The sequence below is a fragment of the Giraffa tippelskirchi genome, chromosome 1 (genome assembly GCF_054371585.1).
Source record: "Giraffa tippelskirchi isolate mGirTip1 chromosome 1, T2T-mGirTip1v1.2.pri, whole genome shotgun sequence".
Taxonomy (NCBI): Eukaryota; Metazoa; Chordata; class Mammalia; order Artiodactyla; family Giraffidae; genus Giraffa; species Giraffa tippelskirchi.
Window position 1 is genome coordinate 25,152,502 of NC_137275.1, and position 27,456 is coordinate 25,179,957.

A 27,456-nucleotide genomic window follows, 5' to 3' on the forward strand; every position below is an offset into this window, starting at 1 on the left:
TGGTAATTGTTAATTTTCATCTGTCTGTTTCATGAAAGTGTCGGGATAGTGAAATAAACTATTGTGTGGCGCGGGAGGGGAGTCTTTGCATTTCAGATTATTTCAGCAACGCTAGGTAGTAGCAGGGTTGGCCGAGGGAGGGGAAAAAATCAGTAAACCGTCGGCAGAGCAGGTCGGCCGCGAGAGTAAGTTTGACACTTTGAGGCTCCCGTAGCTAAGCTCGCTTTAAGAACCAAGATGGCGCCGCCCGCCGAGCTGCCCATGTGCTGTTTCCGGTTATATACGGAAGCACGACTCCGAACCGCCGCTGAGACGGTTGGAAGTAGCCAACGTTGTGGGTTTTCTTAAAACTGCTCGTCGCGGAGCCAGTCAGCAGCCAACATGTCTAGCAGAAACAACAACAAGCTGCCCAGCAACCTTCCGCAGTTACAGAATCTGATCAAGCGGGACCCGCCGGCCTACGTGGAGGAGGTGGGAATGCGGCGCGGTGACGCTGGAAACCCGGGTTGAGACGCTGGCTATAGCGAGGCGTAGGATGTAGCTGGGATTCTGGCTCGCCGCGTGTTCGTCTCTTAAGTTCAGGGGTTCCCCGCGAGGAGAAAAGAGGTTAAGGGAGAGACATGGCTCAGGGTTCTTTACCCACCTCTTGAAATCTGCTGCCTGTTTGGATTTTCTGCTTGCTCGGTAGACTCCGCTGCCACGGAAACACCTTTTGAAAGACCTCATTTTGCTTTATCCCCGGACCTTATTGAGGTGGAGAGACAAATGGTCCGCCCCCTAACCTCCGACTTCCAGACAACTTTCTCAAGCCTTTTGTTTTTTGAAACCCCTAAATTGAATTAGTCATTAACACTTGATGGAACTTTTGTTAGAATACTTTCTATCTTAAGTCTGTTTCCGGGAGCCGGTTTCTGTGCCAGAGACTGTGTTGGAAAGGAGGGCGGATTCGTAAGTATACGGGACAGACACAGGAGCTTGGTTGGTGGTGGTGGTGTTCAGTCGTTCAGTCGTGTCCACTGTTTGCGAACCCATGTACTCCAACATACCAGGCTTCCCTGTCCTTCACCATCTCCCGGAGCTTGCTCAAACTCATGTCCGTTGAGTCGGTGATGCCATCCAACCATCTCATCCTCTGTTGTCCCCTTCTCCTCCTGCTTTCAATCTTTCCCAGCATCAGGGTCTTTTCTAGCTTGGTATATATATTTAAAACCAGATTCAGTCTCATCAGAAGCTGGCATGACCTGGATGTCAGAATTTAAGTCGGGAAAAGACAAGGTTGAAAATTAGAGATTAGATCTAGACTGTGAGGGGCTTTGTATACTGACCTCATACAAAGTGTGAACATTATGCGTGTTTTGAGCTGAGAAGTGACAAAATGAAAGTGATGATTTTTATATTAATTTGGCAAGTGCTTTTTCTTCAGACACCCATTTATCTGACAGGCATTAAACAGGTGTCTGCTGCAATTATTTGTGCAAATGGCTAACAATTATTCATCTTTTGATTGCCCTTCTCATTTCCCCTCCTCCTCCAGATTCTCACATAGAAGTATTTATGTGAACTGTTACTGTTGTTGTTCAGTGGTTAAGTCACGTCCAATTTTGCGATGCCATGGACTGCAGCACATATAGCGGTCTCAGTGATTTACATCACCAGCAGAGAGAGCCTTTTGAAAAATTCAAGGGAGTGGAAATAAAGGAACAAATGCAAGAAGTTAAGTAATGTATGTGAGGATTTGAGATGTGTAAAACAGTGTAAACCTTAGAGGCTTCCACAGTAGCTCAGCTGGTAAAGAATCCGCCTACAATGCAAGAGACCCTGGTTTGATTTCTGGGTGGAGAGGTTTCCTTGGAGAAGGGATAGGCTACCCATTCCAGTATTCTTGGGCTTCCCTGGTGGTTCAGACTGTAAAGAATCCGCCTGTAATGCGCTAGACCTAGGTTCCATCCCTGTGTTGGGAAGATCCCCTGGAGGAGGGCGTGGCAACCCATTCCACTATCCTTGGCTGGAGAATCCCCATGTACAGAGGATCCTGGCGGGCTACAGTCCATGGGGTTGCAAAGAATTGGACATGACTGAGCGACTAAGCACAGCCCAGCATAAACCATTAGACAAAGCATAGTTGAGAGTCTATACAGTGCTGTATTTAAAAGCACTGGTTTCAGCACTAACTCTGTACTCTGGGCCTACTATTGACCAATTATATAACCAGAGATTTAACCACCTGAGCCTATGTGTATTTTAATGTGCAAGCAGATAATACTTACCTCAGAGGATTACCCATCCATTCACTTAAGAAATTCTTATATAAATTCACACATATTGTGTCTCCTGTGTGTTAGTATTTATAATTCTAAGCACTCAGGGTACTGGGCTTCCCAGGTGGCTCAGTGGTAAAGAATCCACCTGCCAAGCAGAAGACGCAAGAGACACAGGTTTGATCCCTGGGTTGGGAATATCCCCTGGAAAAGGAAATGGCAACCCACTCCAGTATTCTTGCCTGGGAAATTCTAATTTCCAGAAGCCTGGCACACTTCAGGCCATGGGTTGCAAAAAGTCAGACACAACTTACCAATTCAGTCACCACCACCAAGCACTCAGGATGCAATGATAAATAAGATATGAGAGCCTTCTTCTCTTGGATTTATATTCTAATGATGGAAGACATAGAGTGGTAAGAGTTATGAAGAAAGTAAAACTGGATATGAGTATGTTAGGATTGGAGGCTGTTGATTTGGCTCCCATAAACAGGGAAGGCTTTTCTGCTATGATATTGAGACAGATCAAGAGCATTCTAGATAGGGAGAATAGGAAGTGTAGAAGCTTTCAGTGGAGAAGAGGTAGAGAGGTGGCTGGTGTGGCTAACATGTAGTGAACACAGAAAAGGATAGTGTAAGATGACATGGGAAATGCAGGCAGACAGAGTTTAGGTCATGTGGGGCCCTTGAAAACATGGTAAAGAGTTAAGATTTTACTCTTGGTGTGTTAGGGAGCCATTGAAGAGTTTTAAGCAGAGTGTGACATGATCTGATTTATATTATTAAAAGTTTACTCTGGAGGTTATAGGTTGTAGAGCAGCAAGATTGCAAGCAGGATAACTAGTGTAATAGCTGTCAGAATGGCCTAGGTGAGGGTTGGTGGTACTACTGAAATTATCAACAGAAGTAGAGAGAAGTGAACAGATTGAGACTAGCTCTCATCGAAATGGAACTAGTAGAACTTCCAGGTTGAGTGGACATGGGGGATAAGGAAAAAGGAAGGAAGAATGATTCAGGTGTTTTTATTTCTGCGTCTGGGTATTTGACAAATACTATTTAGTATCCATTGTGTACTAGGTACTGGGACTATGGTAGTGAGCTATACAGATAAAAATACCTTTGTAATTATTTTCTAGTCATCTAGGGGAAGAAGTGGGATAAGGATCTTGCCAGGAGCACTCTTGCGTAATGGGGCCCTGTCTTCACTTGTCAGTGGCATTGTGGAGTCAAGAGAAGTAGGGTCGTAACTGAAGCACGTGGGGACGGCAGGTCTCCCTCTTTGATTCCTACTCTTGGAGAAAACTGGAGGCCTAGCAGTTTGGGAGGGAAATCAGGGGTCATGTTTTTTGACCAAGCTAAGTTTAAGATGTCTGTTAGACAGCTCAACAGGCAATTGGATACGTGAATTTGGAGTTCACTGAACCAGTCAGGGATGGTAATATAAAGACATATTCATTCTGTTTCTAAGTGTCCCTCTCTCTCCCCTCCCCTTCCCTTCCCCCCCTTCTCCATTCTCTCCTTCTCTCTCTATCTCACAGAAACACACATAGTTTGAAGCCATGACCTAGGCTTGGAGAGTGGGTGTAGGGCATCGAACTGACAGCTTGGGAGTTGCAGCATTAGATTATTGGTTTGTTATTAGAATTAAACATAATTAAATGAAGTAATGTACATGATGAGTTTGGCACATAGCAAGTACCGAATAAAGGGGAGCTATTATCAGTATTATTTCTGTGTGTCTATTGCTTTTGCCTGTTAACACATCTTATCTAGAACTCCAGGGTAAAATCATAATCATTATTTAAAAAAAGAAGGAAATTTTGACTGGAGAGCTTTGTGTACTTGAGATGTAATTTTACATTTTATTGCCTGTTTTCTGATTCATGTATTTTTGCAGGTATTGGGGCTCCATATCATAGACAATACAATGGAAGATCATTTAGATAGTAAATGGCAGTATAGAGCCAGATCTGAGTCTTTGACTCTTGTTTCACTGTTCTTCATACCTTTATACCTAGATTTCTAATGCTAAGGGAAAGAGTCTTTAGATTACCTATGAGGTGCACAGATTTTTCAAAACTCGTTTTGAAGAATACTGATAAAGGAAAACATAATTTTTTTTACATAGTTTTTTAATAGTTTTTACATACCTTTACCACATCTTTTTCTCAATGCCAGTATCAAACATTTCTAAGTGAATTTTTTATTCTGTACTGAGAAAGTCTTATAATAGAAGGTGACCAATTTAAATTTTATTTTTTTACAGTTTCTACAGCAGTATAATCACTACAAATCCAATGTGGAGATTTTCAAATTACAACCAAATAAACCCAGCAAAGAACTGGCAGAGCTGGTGATGTTTATGGCTCAGGTAAGATTTTTTTTTTTGGCAGGCTTGGGGGAGTTAAATCACAGACCACTTGTTACACACAGCTTGCAGAATATTTTCCCACTTATTCCCAATCTCACTCCATTTGTAAGTGGAAGCCTAATTTAAAAAAAAATTTTTTTTTACTTTCCCTTCTTACAAATTTTATTTTTCTCCTATGTTAGAGGATTTCACTAGAACTTTTCACAGAACCAACCAGAGCAAAAAAAAGCTTTCAAACTATTTGTCTTCTTCAAATTCATTGTAAAAGCAGATTCTGAATCATGTCATGTAATTTACAAAGACTAGAAGAAATATGAAAGGAGTCAGAGAGATTAGTGTGTAGAAGAGAAAGAGATGACTTGGAGCATCTACTTCTATGAAACATAGCCTTTTACTCTCCTTTTGCAGAACATCCTTAATCTGTGCGTATGAATTGTAGGAGAGAAAGGAAAACTTCAGAAGAGCCTTTGCTTTGTTACAGATTAGTCACTGTTATCCGGAGCATTTAAGTAACTTTCCTCAAGAGCTGAAAGATCTTCTCTCCTACAACCACACTGTCTTGGATCCAGATCTCCGAATGGTAGGACCAGTACTCGGGTTGATAAATTGTGCTGTGGTCATGTGTGCGTGTAATACGTATTGATATTTAAAGGAGAACCGTCTGTCATCTAAACATCTTACTAAACCGTTGATCAGTGTGTCCACCCGTTCATTAGAATTCTTCTGTGCTTCTCATTTACACAGAAAACAACTCAAACTTACTTAGCCTGTCAATCCTTGCATGATCGGCTTCCTGCCTGTGTTTCTGACCTCATCTCCTTTTCTGCTACACTCCCCTCTGATCTCTCTGTTCTGCCAGTCTGCTAACCCTCCCGGGATGTTCTTTTCCCTGTTTTGAGTAGGTGATTCCTCTTAGTCATTCAAATCTCATATGCATGAAGAACCCTAATTACAACTTAGAGTTTTTATAAAGCTGAATTGAGACATTTATCCATTAAGTAGCCAGTTTGTGCATTTTTAAACACTGTTACCTGGGTGACTGACATTGGGTCCCTTTTACCTGACCAGTGCTCCCACCTGCGGAGAATGTCAGGTGTAATGGCGCCCAGCTGCCCTTTCTCTAGAGGACTGTCTTCAGCTAAATAGGAGCCCTAGCCCCTGAGGGGTGGCCCTTCCAGCCCATGGGTGATGTCTGACTAACCCAGAGGTTCAAAAGCCCAACCCTTCCCACAGGGTGGATCCAACTCCAGGTCTTCTCTGTGATCAAACTAAAGGTTGTCTCCAGCCACGGATACATCCTTGCCCAGCTTTTCTCTGCCTTCTGCTTTCTTTCCTTCCCTTCTAGAAAAGAACACACACTGGACAAACCTCTGTAATGAATTGAGGTCTGATGCTAGGGAACCCAGTCAGAGGCATTATTTAAATCTCATACATCAACTTTTCTAACATCTTTACAGCTGGTAGAACTTACACAAAAATTATGGTCACAAAACATACTAATATCCTTTATCAAAACTTATAAAAATGCTAAGTCTGTAGATTAAGCTTTGTTTCTTATTCTTTCATTTTCCCAAGCTTTCTGTAATTCTATTTTTATACTTCTCTAGGATTATCTTAATTTGGTTAGGCCCCAAAGAAAAAGAATACCATCTCAGCACAGCCTGAGAGGCTTCAGACTTGAACCATTATGGAAGAAATCCATATCATGGATTTTTCAAGTCCTTGTGGGCCATACAGATTTTGAGTGTAGAGACTTACTGTCTTTCCAAGTAATTAGGTTTTCTTTGTCTTGTGTGCTAGCAGTATCCAACCAAATTGGTCAGCAGGCATTATTAAATAAATGTGTGTATTATTTCTTTGTAGTGTTTTATGATGATTAGTAGGTTTTTTAAAATAATTAGGAGATTGCTAAGAAACAATGGATTGAATCAGTATAATTAGCATTCCTCTTTAGAGGAATCATTAGAACACAATGGTGAATCCTGTTTTTAATTAGCTGTAGTGATAACCACCAATCCGTTTCAACTCCTGGACTTTTTTTTCCTAGCCTATTTGCTATTTTTCCAGGACTTCTTGAATCATTCCCAAATTTTTGTTCACTCTTTCCTGCTTACGTAGGTATAAACAACTGTGTTTTTTAGTGGAAGAAACAAAATACTCGTTTATATTAACATTTACTTAATAAAATCATGGTTTATTATTTATTTATTGTGTTATTTTTAAATAACATTTACATATTTAATAAAATTTATATTTCTCTATCTTTGACATCATAGGTACCTATTATTTAAGTTCAAATGGTCACAACCTGGCCAGTCCTTTTAACAATGCCCATGATGTGTTTGAAAGCATCCTTGCATTCTGGCAGAAATAGTTCCAAATCCTTTCTTACTGTTTGTCTGCCCCAAGACTTGAAATCAACTATTCGCCAAGGATTGCTTGTTCCATCTAATGGAGAATCGTATTAGAGGCCAAAATTCGGGGGGTTAAGGGTACTCATGGAAGTTGGTGGTGAGAGTGCTGCAACTGCCATTGGGCTGTTTTTACTGCTAACAGTACTTCAAAAAAAAAAATGCCTTGTAAAGTCACAAATTCAGATTGATTATTCCAGTTTAGTGTGTTATGTTATTGTTACCCACCTTTCTTATGTCTGTGGATTCACTGATCACTAGCATTTTATGTTGATACTTCCTTGACCTCCTGTGTAAAGGAGCCCTCCCTCGGGCACTGTGTAGTAATTATACCACCCTGTTTTATTTCCTTCCTGAGATTCACCTGTTTATATGCTTACTTGCTTGTCTGTCCCCTCTTCTGCTCCACCCCCAGTGTAAGATCCACAAGGGCAGAGACTTTCTGTTCTGTTTCAATGCCTGGAATAACAGCTAGTTAGTAGAAGATATTAAGCAGTTTGGGGGTGTTCCTCCTCCATTTTGTCATCTTTATCATTGTCTTATAGTATGTTTTTTCTTCCTTCTTGAGACATTTTGCAAAGCTTTGATCTTGCTGAGAAATAAGAACCTCATCCATCCATCAAGTTTGCTGGAACTCTTCTTTGAACTTCTACGTTGCCATGATAAGCTTCTTCGAAAGGTAAAGAACAAAATCACTCCCTACCCCCATATGTCATTTTTCCTTGAAGTGACATAAAACTTACAGAGTTTGGAGTCTCTTGAATTCTTAAGGCTTTGTATTATTAGAAACAGCTAAGAAATAATTTTAATAGGAAAAAATTGAGCATTGTATACAGGGCAATATAGTGGTAATAGCTAATGTTCATTGTTTACTTTTTGCTGGGTTACCATTTTCAGAGCATTTTACATATTTTTTTACTCACAAAGTGCTATGAGATAGGGCTTATTACTGTTATTATTTCACAGATGAAAAATTTGAGGCAGAGAGAGAGAGAGTAATGTGCCCAGGGTCACACAGCTCCTGCAGGAGCATAAAGCCAGGCAGCCTGGCTCCAGAACCCAGTCCCTTTTCCGCTGTACTGTACTGACCAGCTAAAACTGACCTTTTTTGTCATTTATATTTCCCTGTGACTTTATATAAAAGTAAGACCAGGAGCTGAAGGTTTGTGAAAGATTTTTCAGAAAGAGAAACTAAAGTTTACATTCATTAACTTAATTTTTTTTTTTTCAAAGTGTTAAGAGGCTGTATTCATTTGATTTTAGCAATTATACTTCTTGATCTAACTTGTGGAATAAAAGTGGTCCATATTTTGGGTACCAATGATATTTGCATGCGTTTAGGGGAGTAACTTTCCCGTTTAAAAAAAAGATAACGATTTTATTGAGATTATATAATTCACATAGAGTTCCTCCATTTAAAGTGTACAATTCTTTGGTGTTTAGTACATTCACAGAGTTTTGCAACCATCACCACAGTCAATTTTAGAACATTCATAACCTCCTTAAAGGAAACCTCATTCCCATTAGCAGTTACTCCCATCCTCCCATCTATCCCAGCCCTAGGCAACCACCAGTGTACTTTTGGTCTCTATAGATTTGCCTACTCTGCATATTTCTTATAAATGGAATCATATAATGTGTGATTTTTTTGTGACTGGCTTCTTTCACTTAGCATAATGTTTCAAAGTACCTCCATGTTGTAGCTTGTGTCAGCACCTCATTCCTTTTTGTTGCCAAATAATGTTTCATTGTCTGGTTATACCACATTTTGTTTATTCACTCATCAGTTAATGAACATTTACGTTGTTTTCACTTTCTGGCTGTTAGGAATAATGCTACTATGAATATTTGTGTGAACATTGGAAATATATTTTCATATCTCTTGGGAATTAAACCAGGAGTGGATTTGTTGGTCATGTAACTATATTTAACCTTCTGAGGGTATCTTTCTTTTAGCTGCTTTTTTTGTTTTGTTTGTTTTGGGTCTCTTTTGTGATAGAATGAAAAACGGGTAAGCTGAATCCTCTTGTACATTTGTATTTCTCTCCAAATATAGTGAGATGAGAAATGTCGGTTAACGTGCACATTTTTGTTTCTTTTCCACAGACTTTATACACTCATATTGTGACTGATATCAAGAATATAAATGCAAAACATAAGAACAATAAAGTGAATGTAGTAAGTACCCTTTTGTTTTCTCTGTTTGCAGCATTGTACTGCAGTATTGTGCAATATATTAAGCCTTCTTTCTCCACTTTTCCTTCAGGTATTGCAGAATTTCATGTATACCATGTTAAGAGATAGCAATGCAACTGCAGCCAAAATATCTTTGGATGTCATGATTGAACTCTACAGAAGAAACATCTGGTAATATATATGTACTTATCTTTTGAGAAATAGGCTTGTATACGTCTGTAATTACCAAAGAACATATACACAAATATTTTTCTTGATTTTGAGCTCTTTAATATATCACTGATATAGATTAAGTTGGAAGTAAAAATACAGAAGCAATCCAAATGACTAATAATAACACTGGCTACCATTTCTTGAGCACTTGCCCTGTTCAATCTGCAAGACAGTGTAATGTAGCTTATCTGGGATTATTCCCATCCTACAGGTAATGAGACCTGTAGGTTCGCGAGCTGTAGTAGCTAATAAAAGGTAGAGTTGAAATTCAAACACTGATCTGTCTAACTCTGAAGTCTAGGCTCTTACCACTCTGCCTCTGTGAAGATTTTCAATTCAATTTATTCTCTATACTTAAATAAGCTTCAGCTTGTTTGTACAGTGCCCCCAATTCATGTCTTCTGCTTTTCTTATTCACTAATTTTTAAAAAGGTATAAAAGTGATATTTGTTGCAGCAAAAAAGCTGGAAAGTTGGGTTTTTTGTTTGTTTTTTCTTAATTTATTGGTAGTCCTACCACCTGTATGCTTTCCATGTGACGCTAGTAGTAAAGAACCCCCCTGCTAATGCCAGAGACAAAGAGACGTGGGTTCAATCCCTTGGTTGGGAAGATCCCCTGGAGAAGGAAATGGCAACCCATTCTAGTATTCTTGCTTGGAAAATCCCATGGACAGAGGAGCTTGGCGGGATAAGGTCCGTAGGGTCACAAAGAGATAATCACAGTTAATATGATAATTCCTCTTGTCTTCTCATTAATATGAATGTTGAAGTATGGTTGGAATTTTGCTGTATTGTAGTTTTTTTAATTTTTCCCCTCAATTTATCTTGAGTAGGGTTTATGTGTCATTTAAAATCCTTCAAAAAAACCCACCTTTTAATGTCTGCATAGCTTTCTGACACAAGACTGTGCTAGAATTGAACTGGGCTAGAAGTGTTCGCCTATAGTTGGCTATTTAGCAACCCACGACTTTTTGAAATAGTACAAACAATGAATTTTAACATGTTAGAAGTATTTATTATTTATTTTGTCCCATTGTCTATGCTGTCAAGTACAGTAGAATGAAAATTTACTTTAAAACACTCAATTATCTTTCCCCAGGAACAATGCCAAAACTGTCAATGTGATCACAACAGCCTGTTTCTCTAAGGTCACCAAGGTGAGCTCCTGCAGGGCTGTGTGAAGGTACCATTGGTAGGTAGTCCCTTCTCTAGCTGGAAGGTGAAGAAGAGGAGTGGGTGTGCAAGGGAGCGCTGGTGTGCAGACACACTGTCTATCCTGTGCTCAGACTGCTCCCCTGGTTTATCTGTGCTCTAGAACAAACAAAATTAAGAGTTTTTAAAATGCTCTCTATTAAACGATAGCCTTAGCATTTATGTTTTCCCCTATAATTCTTAACTGTTCTTTTATTGGGCTTGGACAAAGCTGAAAGAAATTTAAGGGTATGTTTGACTTTCTGTTAGAAGGGCTATAATACCACTTTTCTTATGGGGGATGTAGAAGTTCTTGACTTGCTGCTTGAGGGTAACAACTATGTAGAGCCTGTCTAAGAAGGATGAGCCCAAATCCTACCACTCTTTTCTTTTTTTTTTCCCCTTCAGATCCTAGTTCATATGCGTGTATAAAATACAGACAGAGTATTTATTCTTTGTTGTAAGCTGGGATGAGTAATTGACTTTGTCTGAACTGTTCTTTAGATATTAGTTGCTGCTTTGACGTTCTTCCTTGGGAAAGATGAAGAGGAGAAACAAGACAGTGACTCAGAGTCTGAGGTTAGTTTAACCACAGATACTTTTAAACTGTACAGTTTATCAGATTTTATTATTGTTCTCAAAGTAGATTGTTAAAGTTAGAAACTTACATGCTACCTTTATCCTTTATTGAGTTCTGCCATGCTGAGATTTTGTTGTATTTAGATTTTGTCCCATCCAGTAAGATTGGTTAAATAACTAATAAAACTTGGATTCATTCAATCTTGTTCTTTCTAAAGCTATACCTATATCTCACTGTTTAAACCTAGAATAAAAATTACTGCCAATGTATTTTTGAGGTTAAACATCATGGAAGTTTATAGAGTGGAGAAAGGAAGTCGTATGTGTGTGTGTGTGTTCTAAGTCTCTTCAGTCATGTCCAACTCGGTGACCCTAAAGACTATAGCCCGCCAGGCTCCCCTGTCCATGGGATTCTCCGGGCAAGACTACTGGAGTGGGTTGCCATGCCCTCCTTCAGTGGATCTTCCCGACCCAGGGATCCAACTCGCATCTCTTATATCTTCTGCATTGGCAAGCAGGTTCTTTACCATTAGCGCCACCAGGGAAGCCCTGGGTGGTAGGTATAGCATCTTTAAAAGGAAGAATCAGGATTTATGATGTCATGAAATTTTCTCTGTTAAAAATACTTTTATTAAGATGAAAAAGAAATTCTAAATAAAGTCCCTTCTCATTTTTGCATTTTGGTAATAATACTGGAATATGAAATAACATCTTGTAATTTGTTTTGTTATTATTTTATTAAATAATGTTATGAACAATACATTCCTACTATAAAACATTTCATATATTATAGATAAAATAAAAGTTTTCTCAATCCTTTCTTATTTCTTTCCCACCTCCTTTTTCATAGATAACCATTTCGTTTCTCATGCATTTATATGTGGACATGTATACATATTGTCTTATGTGTGTAGTCTGTTTTTAAAATATATATAAACAATATATTTTATTTTGTACCATGTTTTCTTTGTGATGACGTATATATAGATAGATAGATGTATCAGTGCATTTGGATGGTCTACTTGTACGTATAGATGTATCTCAGTATTTTAACCTCCACATAACGTTTCATAATATGAAATGAATGTAGTGTAGATTAAGCATTTCCCTATTGATAAGCACTTGTTTCCAGGTTTTGGTTTTTTTCCTTCAAATAAAAACATAGTTGCCTTCTGTCTATTTATTATACTTCAATAAAAACTCAAAGCAGAAACACAAGTTAGTGCTATAATGGAAACCTTCGTATGTGCCTGTTTCTGCACATGGGCAAGTATTTTATTGAATTTTTAAAGTTGTGTTCATTTTTAATAGCTTCATGCAAAGAGTACAAACACAAAGAAGTGACTGAAAGGGTTATTCTCTGCTCTTATGCAGATTTTGCTTGTTTATGGTTTTACAAAGTAGTTTTTTCTTCAGGATGAAGGACCAACAGCAAGAGACCTGCTTGTGCAGTATGCCACTGGGAAGAAAAGCTCTAAAAACAAGAAAAAGTTGGAAAAGGCTATGAAAGTCCTCACGGTGAGACTCATACCTAGGAAAGGAGATGGGATTCGTTAAAACGCAGAATATGTGGTCTTTAGCAAAAGCTTTTAGGCATTTGAAATAAAGTAGCATTTTTGTTAAAGACTTAGAAATGTGTGATGAATTTTTAAACCCTGATTTTTTTAGATGAATAATTGTTCTCGGCTCTAGCAAAGTCTGTGACTTGAATAAATTAATTTGATTAAATCCATTTTTATTTGTTTTGATCGTGTCTTCTCAGAACAGAACACAAATGAAGTAAATCTTTTATTTTGTAGTGATTATTTGAAGTCATTAATTTGGCCCTAGTTTGTTTTTTAATGTTTATATTTCCAAATCCCTATAAGTCTCACAGGTGCTAATAGCTGGAACATTCCCAAGTTGACTCTTAGAAGACTTAAACCACCTTTAGTTCTTCCAGTTGAAAGAAGGGTTTTTGGAACAAAGTTTTTTTTTTTTCTTTTTAAATAGTGTGATAGACTTGGTAACAGCCTAGGGCCTCTTCACTATAATTCAGAATATAAATATTTTCCTCTCCCTTTCTTTCAGAAACATAAAAAGAAGAAAAAGCCAGAGGTGTTTAACTTTTCAGCTATTCACTTGATTCATGATCCCCAAGGTACTACAATTATGACCTCCCAAGTTCCTTGTTGGCTTTATCTGCCTATTTAGCTTCCTAACTTCCAGGTTATCAGAGAATATAAAATCCCTGGTACTTAATAGACAATAAATGCTAAATTGTTGCCTGTTGGTTGTGGCCTAGAGAATTATGTTCTAAAGCGGTGATTCCCAGCCCACAGCAAAATAAGCAAAATGTGGGGGAACAGCTCTCTTCGCAATTCATGTCTTTCATAATGCAGTAATAGTAAGACATTGTACTTGACCAAATGAAAAATTAACAATCTCTTGTTATTCCCTTTGTTTTGTTTTAAAACCGGTGGGTGGAAACCTAAAATTTGGGAAACCTGTTCTAGAACACTAGTTCTCAAACTAGATTGCACATGGAATCAGTTGGGGAATTTTATGATACTATACTGGTACTTGCTGCTGCTGCTGCTGCTAAGTCGCTTCAGTCATGTCCGACTCTGTGCGACCCCATAGACGGCAGCCCACCAGGCTCCGCCGTCCCTGGGATTCTCCAGGCAAGAATACTGGAGTGGGTTGCCATTTCCTTCTCCAGTGCATGAAAGGGAAAAGTGAAAGTGAAGTCGCTCAGTCGTCCGACTCTTAGCGACCCCATGGACTGTAGCCTACCAGGCTCCTCCGTCCATGGGATTTTCCAGGCAAGAGTACTGGAGTGGGGTGCCATTGCCTTCTCCGATACTGGTACTTAGGTCCTGTTATTCCCAGAGACTGATTAATTGATATGGGGTATCACTGGGCAATGGGGTTGTTGTTTTGTTTGTTTTAGAGTAGATCCCTGTTGGTTATCTCTTTTAAACATAGCAGTGTGTTTTACATGTCAATCCCAAACTCCAAATCTATCCTTCCCCTGGCAATGGGGCTTTTAAATGCTTTCTGTACTCCTGTTTACTGACCCTTCCTCTCGGTCAGTGTTCCTCAAACTTTAAGGCATATACAGACCACTGTGGGATCCTATTAAAGTACAGATTCTGATTTCCAGTAGGTCTGGGGGTAGGTCCTGAGTTTCAGTATTTGTAATAAGCTACACGGTGGACAGCTGCGGGTGGTCTGCAGACCACACTTTAAGAAGCAAGGTCTTAGAGTATTTGTCAATAACTCACTTGATGTTGATGCTAAAAATCTTTGCCTTAACACTTAACTTTGGGCACCATCGAAGGTATATTTGCTTGTGTGTAGTCTTTTCATCTGTCCTGTCACTGTTTTTACCATCCTGGTTCTGCAGAGTGATTTCAGGCACAGTCACACTAGAGTCAGTGATCAAACCACCACTTTTCTCTACACTTGTTGGATAATATCGTGCAGACCATAGCCCCACAGTATATGTCTCTGATTATTTTCTTCTTTCCAGATTTTGCAGAAAAGCTACTGAAGCAGCTGGAGAGCTCCAAGGAGAGGTTTGAAGTGAAGATGATGCTCATGAACCTCATCTCCAGATTGGTGGGAATTCACGAGGTTTGAATTGCGTTGTGTTTCTCTTGATGAGCATTAGAAGTAGAATTATTCTTGGTAAAAGGACACTAAGGTAGAGCAGTGGCTTAATTTTATCCTCGCATACCATTTCAACCTGTATAGTTTACAAAAGGATAAAATCTTTCACTAGACAACAGCTGTTTTTGTCACTTTTTCTTATCAGTAAATATGAATGTTGAATTGTACATGTATTTAGTTTATAGACAGTTTTGTTCTTTTTTTTTACTTCCCTTTATTTACCTTTGTTTCACTTATACTTTTTTCTGAGCCAACATAGTCCACATATTTTTACCAACTGTTACTATGTTTCACCATTTACCCCTTCATAGCTTTCCTGACTTCCAGCTTACTCACTTAACAAAGCTGAATTCTCTGATTATTCATTTAATATTAAATTAGATTGCAGGAACTCTTTGGTGGTATAATGTATGTATGTTGTGTATACATATGGAAACCTCAAACATACTCAGACTATCTGCCTTTATAGAAAAGGAGGAATTCCCAAAAATTCAGGCCATGAAGAAATGACCATTGAGGTTGTTCCTGTCATTTTGCTCTTGTGACTAGTTCTGATCTGATTGTCATTGAATATGTTGCTTTCTTCAAAAAACAAAAAGTAAAACAGGCTTCTTTATTGAATATCATGCAGTATAGACAAATACCAAGATAAAAATGAAAGTAGATATGAGTGAATATACTTATTCAATTTCTAAAAGAAAAATTTAACATTTTAAGAATAAATTGCTTTTTCTCCATGGGCTACAGTTCTAAAGCAGGATCATCCAATCAATTCTTGTTACATTTGTGCAGTAATTTCAAGTCACACCTGAATTTGAGCTAATAGAAAAGCAAAAGTGATTTGTAATTGAAGTCTGATTTGATGGAAATGAAAACTGGAGCTTCACAACTGACTGCAACTAAACATCCATCTCTATATCAAACGCAAGTCTTGCCATTTAGTTTTCTGGTCCTACTTTTGCTCTGTGATTAAAATAGAAAAAAAAATTTATTCTCATGTGATGAGCTTTGAAAAAGACTAGGCCATCTCCAAAGTTTTACTTCTTGAAGTTAAAGATTACAGTTGCTTTAATAACTGGATCCTCATCACTTTCGTCTAGGTAGTTCAGTTCAATTCAGTCACTCAGTTGTGTCCAACTCTTTGTGACCCCATGGACTGCAGCATGCCAGGCCTCCCTGTCCATCACCAACTCCCAGAGTTTACTCAAACTCAGTCCATTGAGTCGGTGATGCCATCCAACCATCTCATCCTCTGTCATACCCTTCTCCTCCCACCTTCAATCTTTCCCAGCATCAGGGGCTTTTCAAATAAGTATTGGAGTTTCATCTTCAACATCAGTCCTTCCAATGAATATTCAGGACTGATCTCCTTTAGGATAGACTGATTGGATCTCCTTGCAGTCCAAGGAACTCTCAAGAGTCTTCTCTAAACACCACAGTTCAAAATCATCAGTTCTTCAGCGCTCAACTTTCTTTATAGTCCAACTCTCACATCCATACATGACTACTGGAAAAACCATAGCCTTGGCTAGATGGACCTTTGTTGGCAAAGTAATGTCTCTGTTTTTCAATATGCTGTCTAGGTTGGTCATAACTTTCCTTCCAAGGAGTAAGTGTCTTTTAATTTCGCGGCTGTAGTCACCATCTGCAGTGATTTTGGAGCCCACATCTAGGTGGAGCTCGGAGTAATTTCTCCAGTGTGGTTCGATTGGTATCCAATAACAAAACTAGACTGTGGGTGATCAGATTTTTTGGTGATCAGATTACACTAGGTGCTATTCAGGTTTGAATTACTATTACCTTTGAAGACTAAAAAATTGCTTCTATAGCCACACCAATTTAAAAGTAGAATGTTGCACTTTGACTGCCTTTCCTTCCTTGGTTTATTCTCTGTACACTTTCTGCCTTGACATAATGAGGATAGGAACATAGCCTTCCTTTCCTTGGTTAATACAGTGCATTGAAACATCCTGGATCACTCATACTTGTTGAGGGGGAAAAAAAATGAAAGTAAAAAAAATGATTCCCAGTTAGTTAAGCTTGGTGATATAATTACATCATGGAGCAGTGAAACTCTGCAGCTCAGCAGAGTTTATATATTAAGTTTGTGCATTCTTTTCTCCACAGCTTTTTCTCTTTAACTTCTACCCCTTTATGCAGAGGTTTCTACAGCCTCACCAAAGAGGTAAGACTTCTACTTACTTGCTGTGTTCCTTTGGTGGCCTTGGGGTTAGAATAACCATTTCAGAGTCTTTTGTTCTGGAATTACAGTTATTTGGGGGTGGGGGAACACTAAAATATTTGGTTTCTCAAAGCAAGTCTTTTTGTAATACCATACCCTATGGGAGATTCTTAAAAAGACTTTTGACTATTTACTGTAACTTGGTAATAGATACCAGGGTTTGTCTTACTGCTTTCATTGCCCTTATTTTTATTCTTAATTAAAAACATCAACATTGTTAATAGGCTATACCTCAATACAAAATAAAAAGTTTAAAGTTTGGGGGAAAAAAAACAACATAAAAGCAAGCAGAAAGTAATGGTTGTTTTTGCCCTTGAACTTGAACCAAAGTAGGAAAGAAGTGAACATTTACTGAACATTCAGCATGAGCCAAATGCTGTGCTAAGTGATTCACGTGTAGTCATCTCGTTTCATCTTCACTTCAGTCGTATGAGGTATAGAAAGAAAAAAGACCAAGATCCCTTCCTTCATTTGCCAAAGGCCTCGTTCTTTATATATGGATGGTTTAGTCTGTAAGTCGTGTCCAATTCTTGCAACCCCATGGACTGTAGCCATCTGTCCATGGGATTCTCCAGGCAAGAATACTGGAGTGGATTGCCATTTCCTTCTTCAGGGGATCTTCCTGACCGAGGAATCAAACCCGGGTGCCCTGCATTGCAGGCAGATTCTTTTTATGTACTGCTTCTTTAAAGAGAGAGTGTGTATATATGTGTATGTTTATATTTTTTCATTTATTTAGTGATTTCTAGTCTGAGCACTGCATTAGACATCAGTGAACATAAAGTATTGCTCTTACCTTCATAGAGCTTACATTCTAGAGGGAGACCTACAGAGTGTTGTATATAATATGTCCAGGTGAAGATAAGTATTTTGAGAAAAAAGGAAGCAGGTAAGGAGAATAGAAAGGTGCCAGGGTGGGTTCTGTTTGGGTTATGTGGTCAGGAGAGACATTTTGATGAGGCAGCAGTTGAACAGGAAGCAAGGCAGTGAGCCATGCAGACATCTGAGAGTTGGGTGTTCCAGGCGGAGTAATCAGCAGTAGCACTAAAGCTGGTGTGTGTGCTCACCATGTTTGCCGTGGTCCTGAGACAGGGCTGTAAACTGACTGACCGTGGCCTTTCTGATCTCTTACATTGTTAGAAGTAACGAAGATCCTTCTGTTTGCTGCACAAGCGTCTCATCACTTAGTACCCCCAGAGGTGAGCACTCTTAAACTTTACTTCTGTCAGGATCTAGTGAGTATGTAGAGTGCCACTGAGTATATCATGGTGGCTTTTCCCACAGAGATTACTGTTCTCCCCGCCTTCTTAAACTGAGTAGAAGAGACACTAGCTCTTAAGGAGACTTATATAGAGAAATTTACTTACAGAAATTAGAACATTTTACCATAGAAACTAAAGTTTGTTTTGAACCAGTTGTTGAGAATTCTTGTTTTGTTTAGTGACCAAATTTTATCCTGGAGAAGGCAAGAATATCAGTGAATTTATATAGTGATTATTTTTCAAAGCTGGTAGTTCCTTTCTTTGATTAAAATAGTGTTGGATAAACCTGGGTCAAAGCAAATTTTTAACCAGTGTTGAAAATTTATATTAAAGGAGAGCCAGATTTAATCTCAGAATAGCCAAGAAGACAGCTGAAACCCAAAGTATTTTTCTGTCTTCCTCAGTCTTGATCCTTCCACCTCCCAAACTGAAGGTGGAGGGCTGTTTTTCCACTGTGATAGTCTATTGTCCCTTCATTATCAAGCGTTTGAGTAGGTGGAGACATGTTACCAATATTCATATCCTTTCTTTCCATCCCATTCAGATCATCCAGTCATTGCTCATGACTGTGGCCAACAATTTTGTTACTGACAAGAACTCTGGAGAAGTCATGACAGTAGGGTATGTAGAACATGGTTGGAGGCAGTGGCTGTGGTTTTCACCTACTGGCTTTGGTTTCCATTACCAAGATGTGAAATTTCAGCTAAAATGTGCCCTCTGAGAAAAACTTAAAATATACTTCAGCCTTCTCAGTATTTTTTCTTCTTCTCTTGGTAATTTTTTAATTTATTGCTTAGAATTTTGAGCCAGAGAAAAGGTTTCTGTCCTTCTAATCAACATTTTGTTTTTTAACTAGCTTTTTACTGTTTCAAATGAATGCTTGTGTGCAATCTAAATATTTTTTCCCTCTCTGCTACCCTGAATTCCTGTCTTCTCTGGAATAAATGATTCATTATTAAATGATTCTTTAACCCCAAAGCAGTTCAATGACCTTTTTGATTAATTTAAAAACACTTAGTGAGTGTGAGCACTGGTTTAGGATGTCCAATCTGTCCTGATGACTAAGCAGTATGCTGAACAGCTGCTTTTTATCTCACTTGGAATACATTGCTGGGAGATAACAGCCCTAAAGACTAACTTTTTGGGTGGAATGGGGGAGGGGACGGGATGTATATGTAATTATGACTGATTCGTGTTGATGTACGGTAGAAACCAACAAAACATTGTAAAGCAGTTATCCTCCAACTTAAAAAAAGAAGAAAGACTTTTACTTGACCTAATGCAGTTTCCCCTAGAGTTGGCGAATAAATGCTGCCAACATATACAAGCCCACCTCCTTTTATTGCCCTTTGCTTTACACATTGAAGGTCTGTGGCAACTTTGTGTGGGGCATGTCTAATGGCGACATCTTTCCAACAGCATTTGCTCACTCCGTGTCTCTGTGTAACGTTTTGGTAATCCACCAGTGTAAAGATTATGCCTCACTGAAGGCTCAGATGAAGGTTAGCATTTTTATCAGTAAAATATGTTTTAATTAAGGGTATGTACATTTTTTTCTTAGACATAATGCTGTTGCACATTTAATAAACTGCAATATATTGAAACATAACTTTTATATATACTGGGAAGCCAAAAAAATGTGTGACTTGCTTTATTGCATTGTTCTGGAACCAGATCTGCACTATGTCCAAGGCATGCCTGTATTTTAGAGGTGACACTGTTGCTTATTCTTCTAATAGAGGAAATAGCAGTAAACTCTGTGGAAACAAACCCTTCTGAGGCTGCCCACTCCCACATTCCACCATGCTGCAGTTTTAGAGACCTCAGCCCTATAAAACCAACTTTATATTCCTTGTGAATTTCATTTTTTCCTTTTTTAGAATCAATGCTATAAAAGAGATAACAGCTCGATGTCCTCTAGCCATGACTGAGGAACTTCTGCAAGACCTGGCTCAGTATAAAACACACAAAGATAAGAGTAAGTGCTATGTTATTTTCAGTAGATGAAGGAGTATAGAGTATCTCATTTTTGTCTCAGTAGACTCTTTGCTCTGAAGTTTCTAGTTAAAGCTGTTATTTTCCAGATGTGATGATGTCTGCTAGAACTTTGATTCAGCTCTTCCGAACACTGAATCCTCAGATGTTACAAAAAAAATTCCGGGTAGGTGAAATGTACATATGTTGATCAAGGATTTGGTCTCAGAAAGTGAGAGTAATTTCCCACAATTTGAGTTTGACTATTTCTGGTGCTTGGAATAGGAAATGGCAGCCCACTCCAGTATTCTTGCCTGGGAAATCCCATGGACAGAGGAGCCTGGGGGGCTACAGTCAGGCCATCAGGGCTGGACTAGATGGGGTTGCAAAGAGTCGGGCGCAACTGAGCACATTTCTGATGCTTCCGTTCAGAGTGTTGGTGATACACGTAGTTTTATTCTTTAAACTCAGAATAAAGTTGAATACTATTCCTTAACTATTTTATAGTTGGTATATGCTCTTTGATACTGAATGAGTCTTACAGACCTTTTCAGATCTGTAGCTGATGACAGCATTGAACAGGCTGTCCTTAACCAGATACTGCCTCTACTGAGGTGGGAGGAAATGAGATGTATGTATGTAACAGAAGCAGAGATCTCGAGACTTAAGAATCAAAGTTTCCTGGGGTAGTTCAGAAGAAAGCAAGAAAACAGTGGGCAAAGTTTTGAGAGGGAATTTACTTTGACCCAAGACATTGGTGAACTGTTTTTGTCGTTCATTTGCTTCCATTTTTGAGATTCTCCTGAGTTCATAATCCTAGAGAATCCTTTTCATGAATGATGTTTTGCTGTCTAAGCAAAAAACTAGTTCCTTTCCTTTAGGGTAAACCTACAGAAGCCTCCATAGAAGCAAGAGTGCAAGAATATGGAGAACTGGATGCTAAAGATTACATTCCAGGAGCAGAAATTCTGGAAGTTGAAAATGAAGAAGAAAATGCTGAAGGCGATGAAGGTTTGTCTTTACTGCACCATTATTCAGGACAGAATCACTCCTGCTATATCTGTTTTGACCTTGAAATCTTTATAGTGTTTGGACATTCATTCAGGTGATGTTAACTGAGTAATGACTACTGCTGGGGGCATTGCAGGTATTGATGGGCGTTGATGGGTGTGGTTCCTGCTCTGAGGGAACTGACATTCTAGTGTAGGAAATGCCTTTTTGTGTCCTTCAGATTGGCTGCCCTTTATCAAGGGCATGCTAATTGATACTTGGGAAAGATAATGGGTTTTTGTTGTTGTTATTGCCTAGAAAAAATAGGATCACAGTCTCTAGCAATTCTCCCATTGAAGGAGAATACTTGTTGAACTTGTTGAGGAATGCTTGAGGAACCCCGTTCTGATTTCCAAGGTTAGCATTTATTGCATTGGTTAGTAGAGTCCTGTCTTCTTCCTGTTTGTTCATTATTTCAACAAAACTTTCGTAAACATTAGCTATGAGCCAGCCACTGTCAAAGCAAAGATGAATGAGATGGTTCCTGTCCTTGAGAATTTTTCATAAACAGCTAATAAAGCATTAACAGGATTTATGATTAAAGTCAGGTATAAGGGCTGGAGAGAGGTCAGGTATGCCTCAGAGGTTCAATAAAAGCTTCAAGGAAATGGTGAGCCATGAGTCATACTTTGAATGCTGAATGAGCAATTGTAGAATAGTGGAGACTTTCCAGGCAAAGGATTTAGGAAACTTTTAGAATGTAGGATACAAGGCGATGCACAGAAAGCTGTGAGACTGGAGATAGAGTTGGGGCCTTCTCGTGAGTGGTGGTGTGCCATGCCCAAGAGCTGGAACACTGTTTACGGAATGTGGGTGTCCACTGAGAGAACTGCAGATGTCCTTGACTTTGAAACCCTCTGTGGTAGCTCCATTAGGAACTCTGATACCTTTTTAATGAGATGTCTACAAGGTTCTTGCACAACCAGAATTTTCTGCCTTGGTTCCCTGAATGATTTGTTTCTAACTAATTTCTCAAACATTTAAGTATGCTTAGAAAAGTTAAATAACTCATATGCAGTCACTGTAAATATACAGGTACAGTTTTGATGGACATGATTGGTTTTGTGGAAGCAACACGGGCTCTGGAGTCACATGATTTTCCTAATTTCAGCATAGCCTGCATTTCTAACAGTTTTTTGGCCGGGGGCAGGTTATGTAACTTGAGAATCTATTCCTCTTTTGTTGAGTCACAACAGTCAGAGAAAGATTGTCAGATTTTGGCTCATGGTGGATGCTTAATCAGTGCTTACTCTCCATTCCTTGACTTACTTAAATTGATGTGACTTATTTAACAATAAAACTACTCAACTCTTAGTGAGCACCTACTTGAGGTTCATTACCTAAGTTTTCTTTTGCTTGATTTACTCTGTGTACCATGAGCCCTGAACAGAGGGCGGGGGTGCTGATGTGCTCTTTTTCATGCAGATGGCTGGGAGAGTGCCAGTCTCAGTGACGAGGCAGGTTCCGATGGTGAATGGGTTGACGTGCACCATTCTTCCGACGAAGAACAGAAAGAGATCGTAAGTCCTAAACGTTCTTGTTCCAAGTGTTGAGGGGCTACGCTCTCAGTAGAGCTAATGGCCGTTTAAGCCTGTGTTGTGTTCTCTCAAGTCCGAGAAACTGAACAGCATGCCCCTGGAGGAGCGGAAGGCCAAAGCGGCGGCCGTCAGCACTAGCCGAGTGTTAAGTCAGGAAGACTTCCAGAAAATCCGAATGGCCCAAATGAGGAAAGAGCTCGACGCTGCCCCTGGGAAAGCCCAAAAGAGGAAATACATCGAAATAGACAGTGATGAGGAGCGCAGGTAAGACAGCACATGCGCCAGGTCCTCAGTGAACTCACGTGATTATGAAAGTTATAGGAAAAGGGAATTCCATCCTTGTTTGATATTATGGTTTTTTTCTTTACCCCAGGGGTGAGTTACTTTCTCTTCGGGACATTGAACGCCTTCATAAAAAGCCAAAGTCTGACAAGGAGACAAGACTAGCAACTGCAATGGTGAGTGAGGCATGTCATTGCCTGGTTCTTTGAACAGACAGCAGATACAGTGAGGTGAAATATGACTCAAAACTTGTATAGGCACAGAAAACCTATAATTAACATAGAATAGAAGCTATAGATGAGAAGTTAGATGAGTTTTAGCAACTTGATAGCCACGTAACCACTGTCCAGGACAAGCTGTGGAGCACAGAAAGGCACCAGGACATTTCACAGTTTAAAGGAGGCTCAGTCAATTTATCAAAGCTATGAGAAAAGCAGTGGAATGTTTATAGTCATTAAAGAAAAGCCAGAGACAGTTGGAGCCTGCCTACCTTTCCAGCTTCATTTTCTCTGCCTTTATTGTTTCAGACACCATTCAAAACGCTCTCCAATCACCCTCTGTTCCATTGGTACTGACACCTCTTTAGATAAGTTGGAAAACCCTTCTTTCTTCCCCACACCTGTGCATAAACTGTTCCTACTTCCTAAAATGCTCTACCCTTCCCACCTGTCCTCACCAGAAAGGCCTTCACCCTGCAATGAACAGCTCACGAGGTCTCCCTTTCTCAGAGGCTCCTCTGACCTCTTGGAAGCCATCTGTTCCACTGTGCTCCCCAGCCCCATTACAGTGCATCACGGTCATGTCTCCCCTGGACTGAACTGTCACCAGGGAGCAGAGACTGGGTTCCACCCACCTTCGTGTCCTTGGCTTCCGGTAGAGCTGCCACAGAGGAGACGTGTGTGTTGATACGATAACTCCTGCTGTGGTATTTTTTGTGCATGTGTGCTAATAGGCTGGAAAAACAGACCGAAAAGAATTTGTGAGGAAGAAAACCAAAATGAATCCATTTTCCAGTTCCACCAATAAAGAGAAGAGAAAGCAGAAGAACTTCATGATGATGCGGTACAGTCATAATGTCCGGTCAAAAAATAAGCGTTCCTTCCGAGAAAAGCAGGTGAGTTCAACCTGAAGCTTGACAAGGCAGAGTGGTGGTGGTGTTCTGATACTTCTCTACGTTTGAGTGGAATTGTGCCCTCTAAGACCTTGTGTAATGTGTGTCTCAGGATTAATGGGCTGCATTCTTAGACAGCATGGAGAGGTGGAGAGCAGTCAGGGCATGTAAATCCTATACCTAACTTGGTTGAGATTCAGCTGTGTGAATCTCAGCTGAATGGTATTTTTTTTCTCCTCTGTAAATAAAAGGAGTTTAGGCTAAATGATTGCTAAGGTCCATTCCTATGCTAAGAGTCTCTTGGTGTTGCATCTGTGAAATACAATATCAAACTCAACTGAAGAATAATTTTTGAGTGTTTGTTTTATGCCTGGTGCTTTTCTCCAAAAAGCATTATTATGTGTGGTTATATCTCAGAAAGGGTTTCCCAGATGGTTCAGTGGTAAAGAACCTACCTGCCAATGCAGGAGACGCATGTTCGATCTCTGGGTCAAGAAGATCCCCGGCAGAAGGAAATGACAACACACTCCAGTATCCTTGCCTGGGAAATTCCATGGACAGAGAAGCCTGGCAGACTACAGTCCACAGGGTCACCAAGTGTGGAACATGACTGAGCGACTAAGCAACAACAGTGTTTCAGAAACAGCTTCAGGAGAGCAGTACAGACTAAACAGTCTGTCCCCGGCATTGGCCTTCCTCTATGTGCCCTTACAGGCCTCTGGCATTTTATTTTATCTATTTTCTGTCTTGGGCAAGTAGTCCTGTTATTGTAGTAGAACAGATTTTTTTTATATCCTTGTCTACTGGGAGTATTCGAGAGTATATATCTAATTGTACCCAGAAGAATCTGTAGGAAATCAGGTCAAGTAAATCTTAGTGCCACATCCTGAACCAGCATTCCTAAATTGCAAGCCAGTTACGAACCTCCCAGTCCTGAATGTGAGAGCCAGCTCTCCAGGGCAGGGCTGTCTGTGTGGGAACCGAGTCAGAATGAACTAAATTAAGGTACCCCTTAAAGCCTACCTATCTATTTAAACTTTCTGGATCTCAACTGTTCGGCCGCATTGTGTAAGTAATAAAATGACAACATTCTGAATAGAAGTTGTTAAAAACTGAGGTGAAAGATGCCATTAAAGATTTTAAATAGTCTCGGACTTTGCTGATGGTCCAGTGGTTAAGAATCCACCTGCCAGCGCTGGGGACAGGGGTTCAATCCCTGGTCCAGGAAGATCACATTTGCCGAGGAGCAACTAAGCCCGTGTGCCACAACTCCTGAGCCCACATGCTATACAACGTGCTCCACAACAAAAGAAGCCCCTGCAATGAGAAGCCCGTGCACCACAACTAGCGAGTGGTCCCTGCTCACAGCAACTAGAGAAAGTCCATACTCAGCGATGAAAACCCAGTGCGGCCAAAAATTAATTAATTTTAAAAGATTTTAAATTGAATTTTCCCAATTCAATTTAAATTCATAGTTGAATTGATTAAATCCATTAGTTTATCCTTCCCTCCCCTTTGTACGATTTTACAGTTGAGGAAATAGTTGGCAGTTGGCAGGCCTTGCCTTATTTTGAGATATTTGTAACCTCGCTACACTTGGCTAGGAGTGTTCCCCTCCCCACTTCCTCTATTTTTAGCTGCTTTTTTTTGGCATGACAGAGAAGCCTCTTTGTGTTCCCATCAGTACCCCTGGAAGTATAAAATACTTGTCTTCAAGAAATTTTTAAGAGGAAGTTAAGAGTTCACTGGACATGCGCACACATTGGTTCAAGAATGCATTTTCCTCCTCCGATTTTCTTGCCATGATCAGAACTTCTGTGTGTGTTTCCTCGTCCTGTATTTTCTTCAAGGTCTCTTCATTATGAAGCTTGACTCTAGGTTCCTAATTTTCTCTATTCTGTCCTTCTCTCTAGGCCAGCACAATAATCAATATGAAAATTATTAAATGAGATATTTTACACTCTTGTTTTTGAGCTCCTTGAAACCCAGTGTGTTTTACACTTGTGCTCTGTGCTGTGCTCAGTCGCTCAGTCGTGTCCAACTCTTTGCGACCCCCTGGACTGTAGCCCACCAGGCTCCTCTGTCTATGGACATTCTTCAGGCAAGAATTCTAGAGTGGGTTGCCGTGCCCTCCTCCAGGGGATCTTCCCAACCCAGGGATCAAACCCAGGTCTCCCACATTGCAGGCGGATTCTTTACTGTCTGAGCCACCAGGGAAGCCCCTGAATACTGGAGTGGGTAGCCTATGTCTTCTCCAAGGGATCTTCCCGACCCAGGAATCAAACCAGGGTCTCCTGCACTGAAGGTGGATTCTTTACCGACTGAGCCACCAGGGACTATTTGGACTAGCCATGCTTCATTGCCCAGCAGCCATGTATAGCCAGTGGCTGCTGTATTGGATGGTGCAGTTATAGAGCATCTCCAAAAAGAGGTGAGACTAGAGAAGGAAGGTAAATCACATGAGAAGAGAAAGAGAAGAGGACCTTGCAGTGTGTTCAGATGGTGGGCTGTGAACGAGGAAGGGACCTGATATTTGTGTGAGAGTAGCCTGTGCTTTGCTACAAAGTTTAATGAGTGGAATTAAATCCGTGTAACCTGAGTTACAACATTATTGGCTGATTGTTGTTCAGTCGCCCGGTCCCAGTTGTGTCCAGCTCTTTACGACTCCATGGACTGCAGTACACCAGGCCTCTCTGTCCCTCATCATCTCCTGAAGTTTGCCCAAGTTCGTGTCCATTGCATTGGTGATATATTATTAGCTAATATATCGTTCTTAACCATATGTATGACTATTCCACAGCTTTCCAGTTTTGAACTTTATCAATATATAACAATATGAACGGATACTATAATTAAGCTGACTTTATAGATATGAAAATAATACATGTACGGCTAACTCAGAAATACCTTCTTAGCCATGCAACTTAGGTTGAAAGAAAGTTGTTAATTTTTTTCTACCATAAGTGTCCCAGTTATTCTGCCTGTCTACACAGACATAGTAAGACCCAGACCTGAGTTAAAGGCAAGAAATCAATAATTTAAAATCATAAAATTCAAAAAGTTTGAATATGTAGATGTAGAGCCAGGCAACTTCCACCCCCTCAAAATGCTTTAAAGTTTCTAGG

General features: G+C 39.8%; 1 protein-coding gene across 9 annotated transcripts in view; it reads left to right on the forward strand.

Annotated features, from left to right (window-relative positions):
* Positions 1-306: 306 nt before the first annotated feature.
* The window catches only part of SDAD1 (SDA1 domain containing 1), a 28,302-nt gene continuing 1,152 nt past the window's right edge, over positions 307-27,456 (forward strand). The window contains exons 1-22 of one of the 9 annotated variants that reach the window (XM_081585248.1): positions 307-948; positions 1,535-1,723; positions 4,525-4,629; positions 5,038-5,209; positions 7,609-7,719; positions 9,147-9,218; positions 9,307-9,407; positions 10,548-10,605; positions 11,144-11,218; positions 12,635-12,736; positions 13,289-13,358; positions 14,733-14,836; positions 17,000-17,057; positions 18,255-18,313; positions 18,921-18,997; positions 20,257-20,354; positions 20,461-20,537; positions 21,232-21,361; positions 22,826-22,920; positions 23,012-23,202; positions 23,312-23,396; positions 24,173-24,334. In XM_081585248.1, the coding sequence (XP_081441374.1) occupies positions 5,207-5,209; positions 7,609-7,719; positions 9,147-9,218; positions 9,307-9,407; positions 10,548-10,605; positions 11,144-11,218; positions 12,635-12,736; positions 13,289-13,358; positions 14,733-14,836; positions 17,000-17,057; positions 18,255-18,313; positions 18,921-18,997; positions 20,257-20,354; positions 20,461-20,537; positions 21,232-21,361; positions 22,826-22,920; positions 23,012-23,202; positions 23,312-23,396; positions 24,173-24,334 (1,728 nt within the window). In that variant the 5' untranslated portion in view covers positions 307-948; positions 1,535-1,723; positions 4,525-4,629; positions 5,038-5,206. The remainder of the gene's footprint in view (positions 949-1,534; positions 1,724-4,524; positions 4,630-5,037; positions 5,210-7,608; positions 7,720-9,146; positions 9,219-9,306; positions 9,408-10,547; positions 10,606-11,143; positions 11,219-12,634; positions 12,737-13,288; positions 13,359-14,732; positions 14,837-16,999; positions 17,058-18,254; positions 18,314-18,920; positions 18,998-20,256; positions 20,355-20,460; positions 20,538-21,231; positions 21,362-22,825; positions 22,921-23,011; positions 23,203-23,311; positions 23,397-24,172; positions 24,335-27,456) is intronic. The other 8 variants (XM_081585220.1, XM_081585233.1, XM_081585206.1 and 5 more) reach the window with 8 other exon arrangements.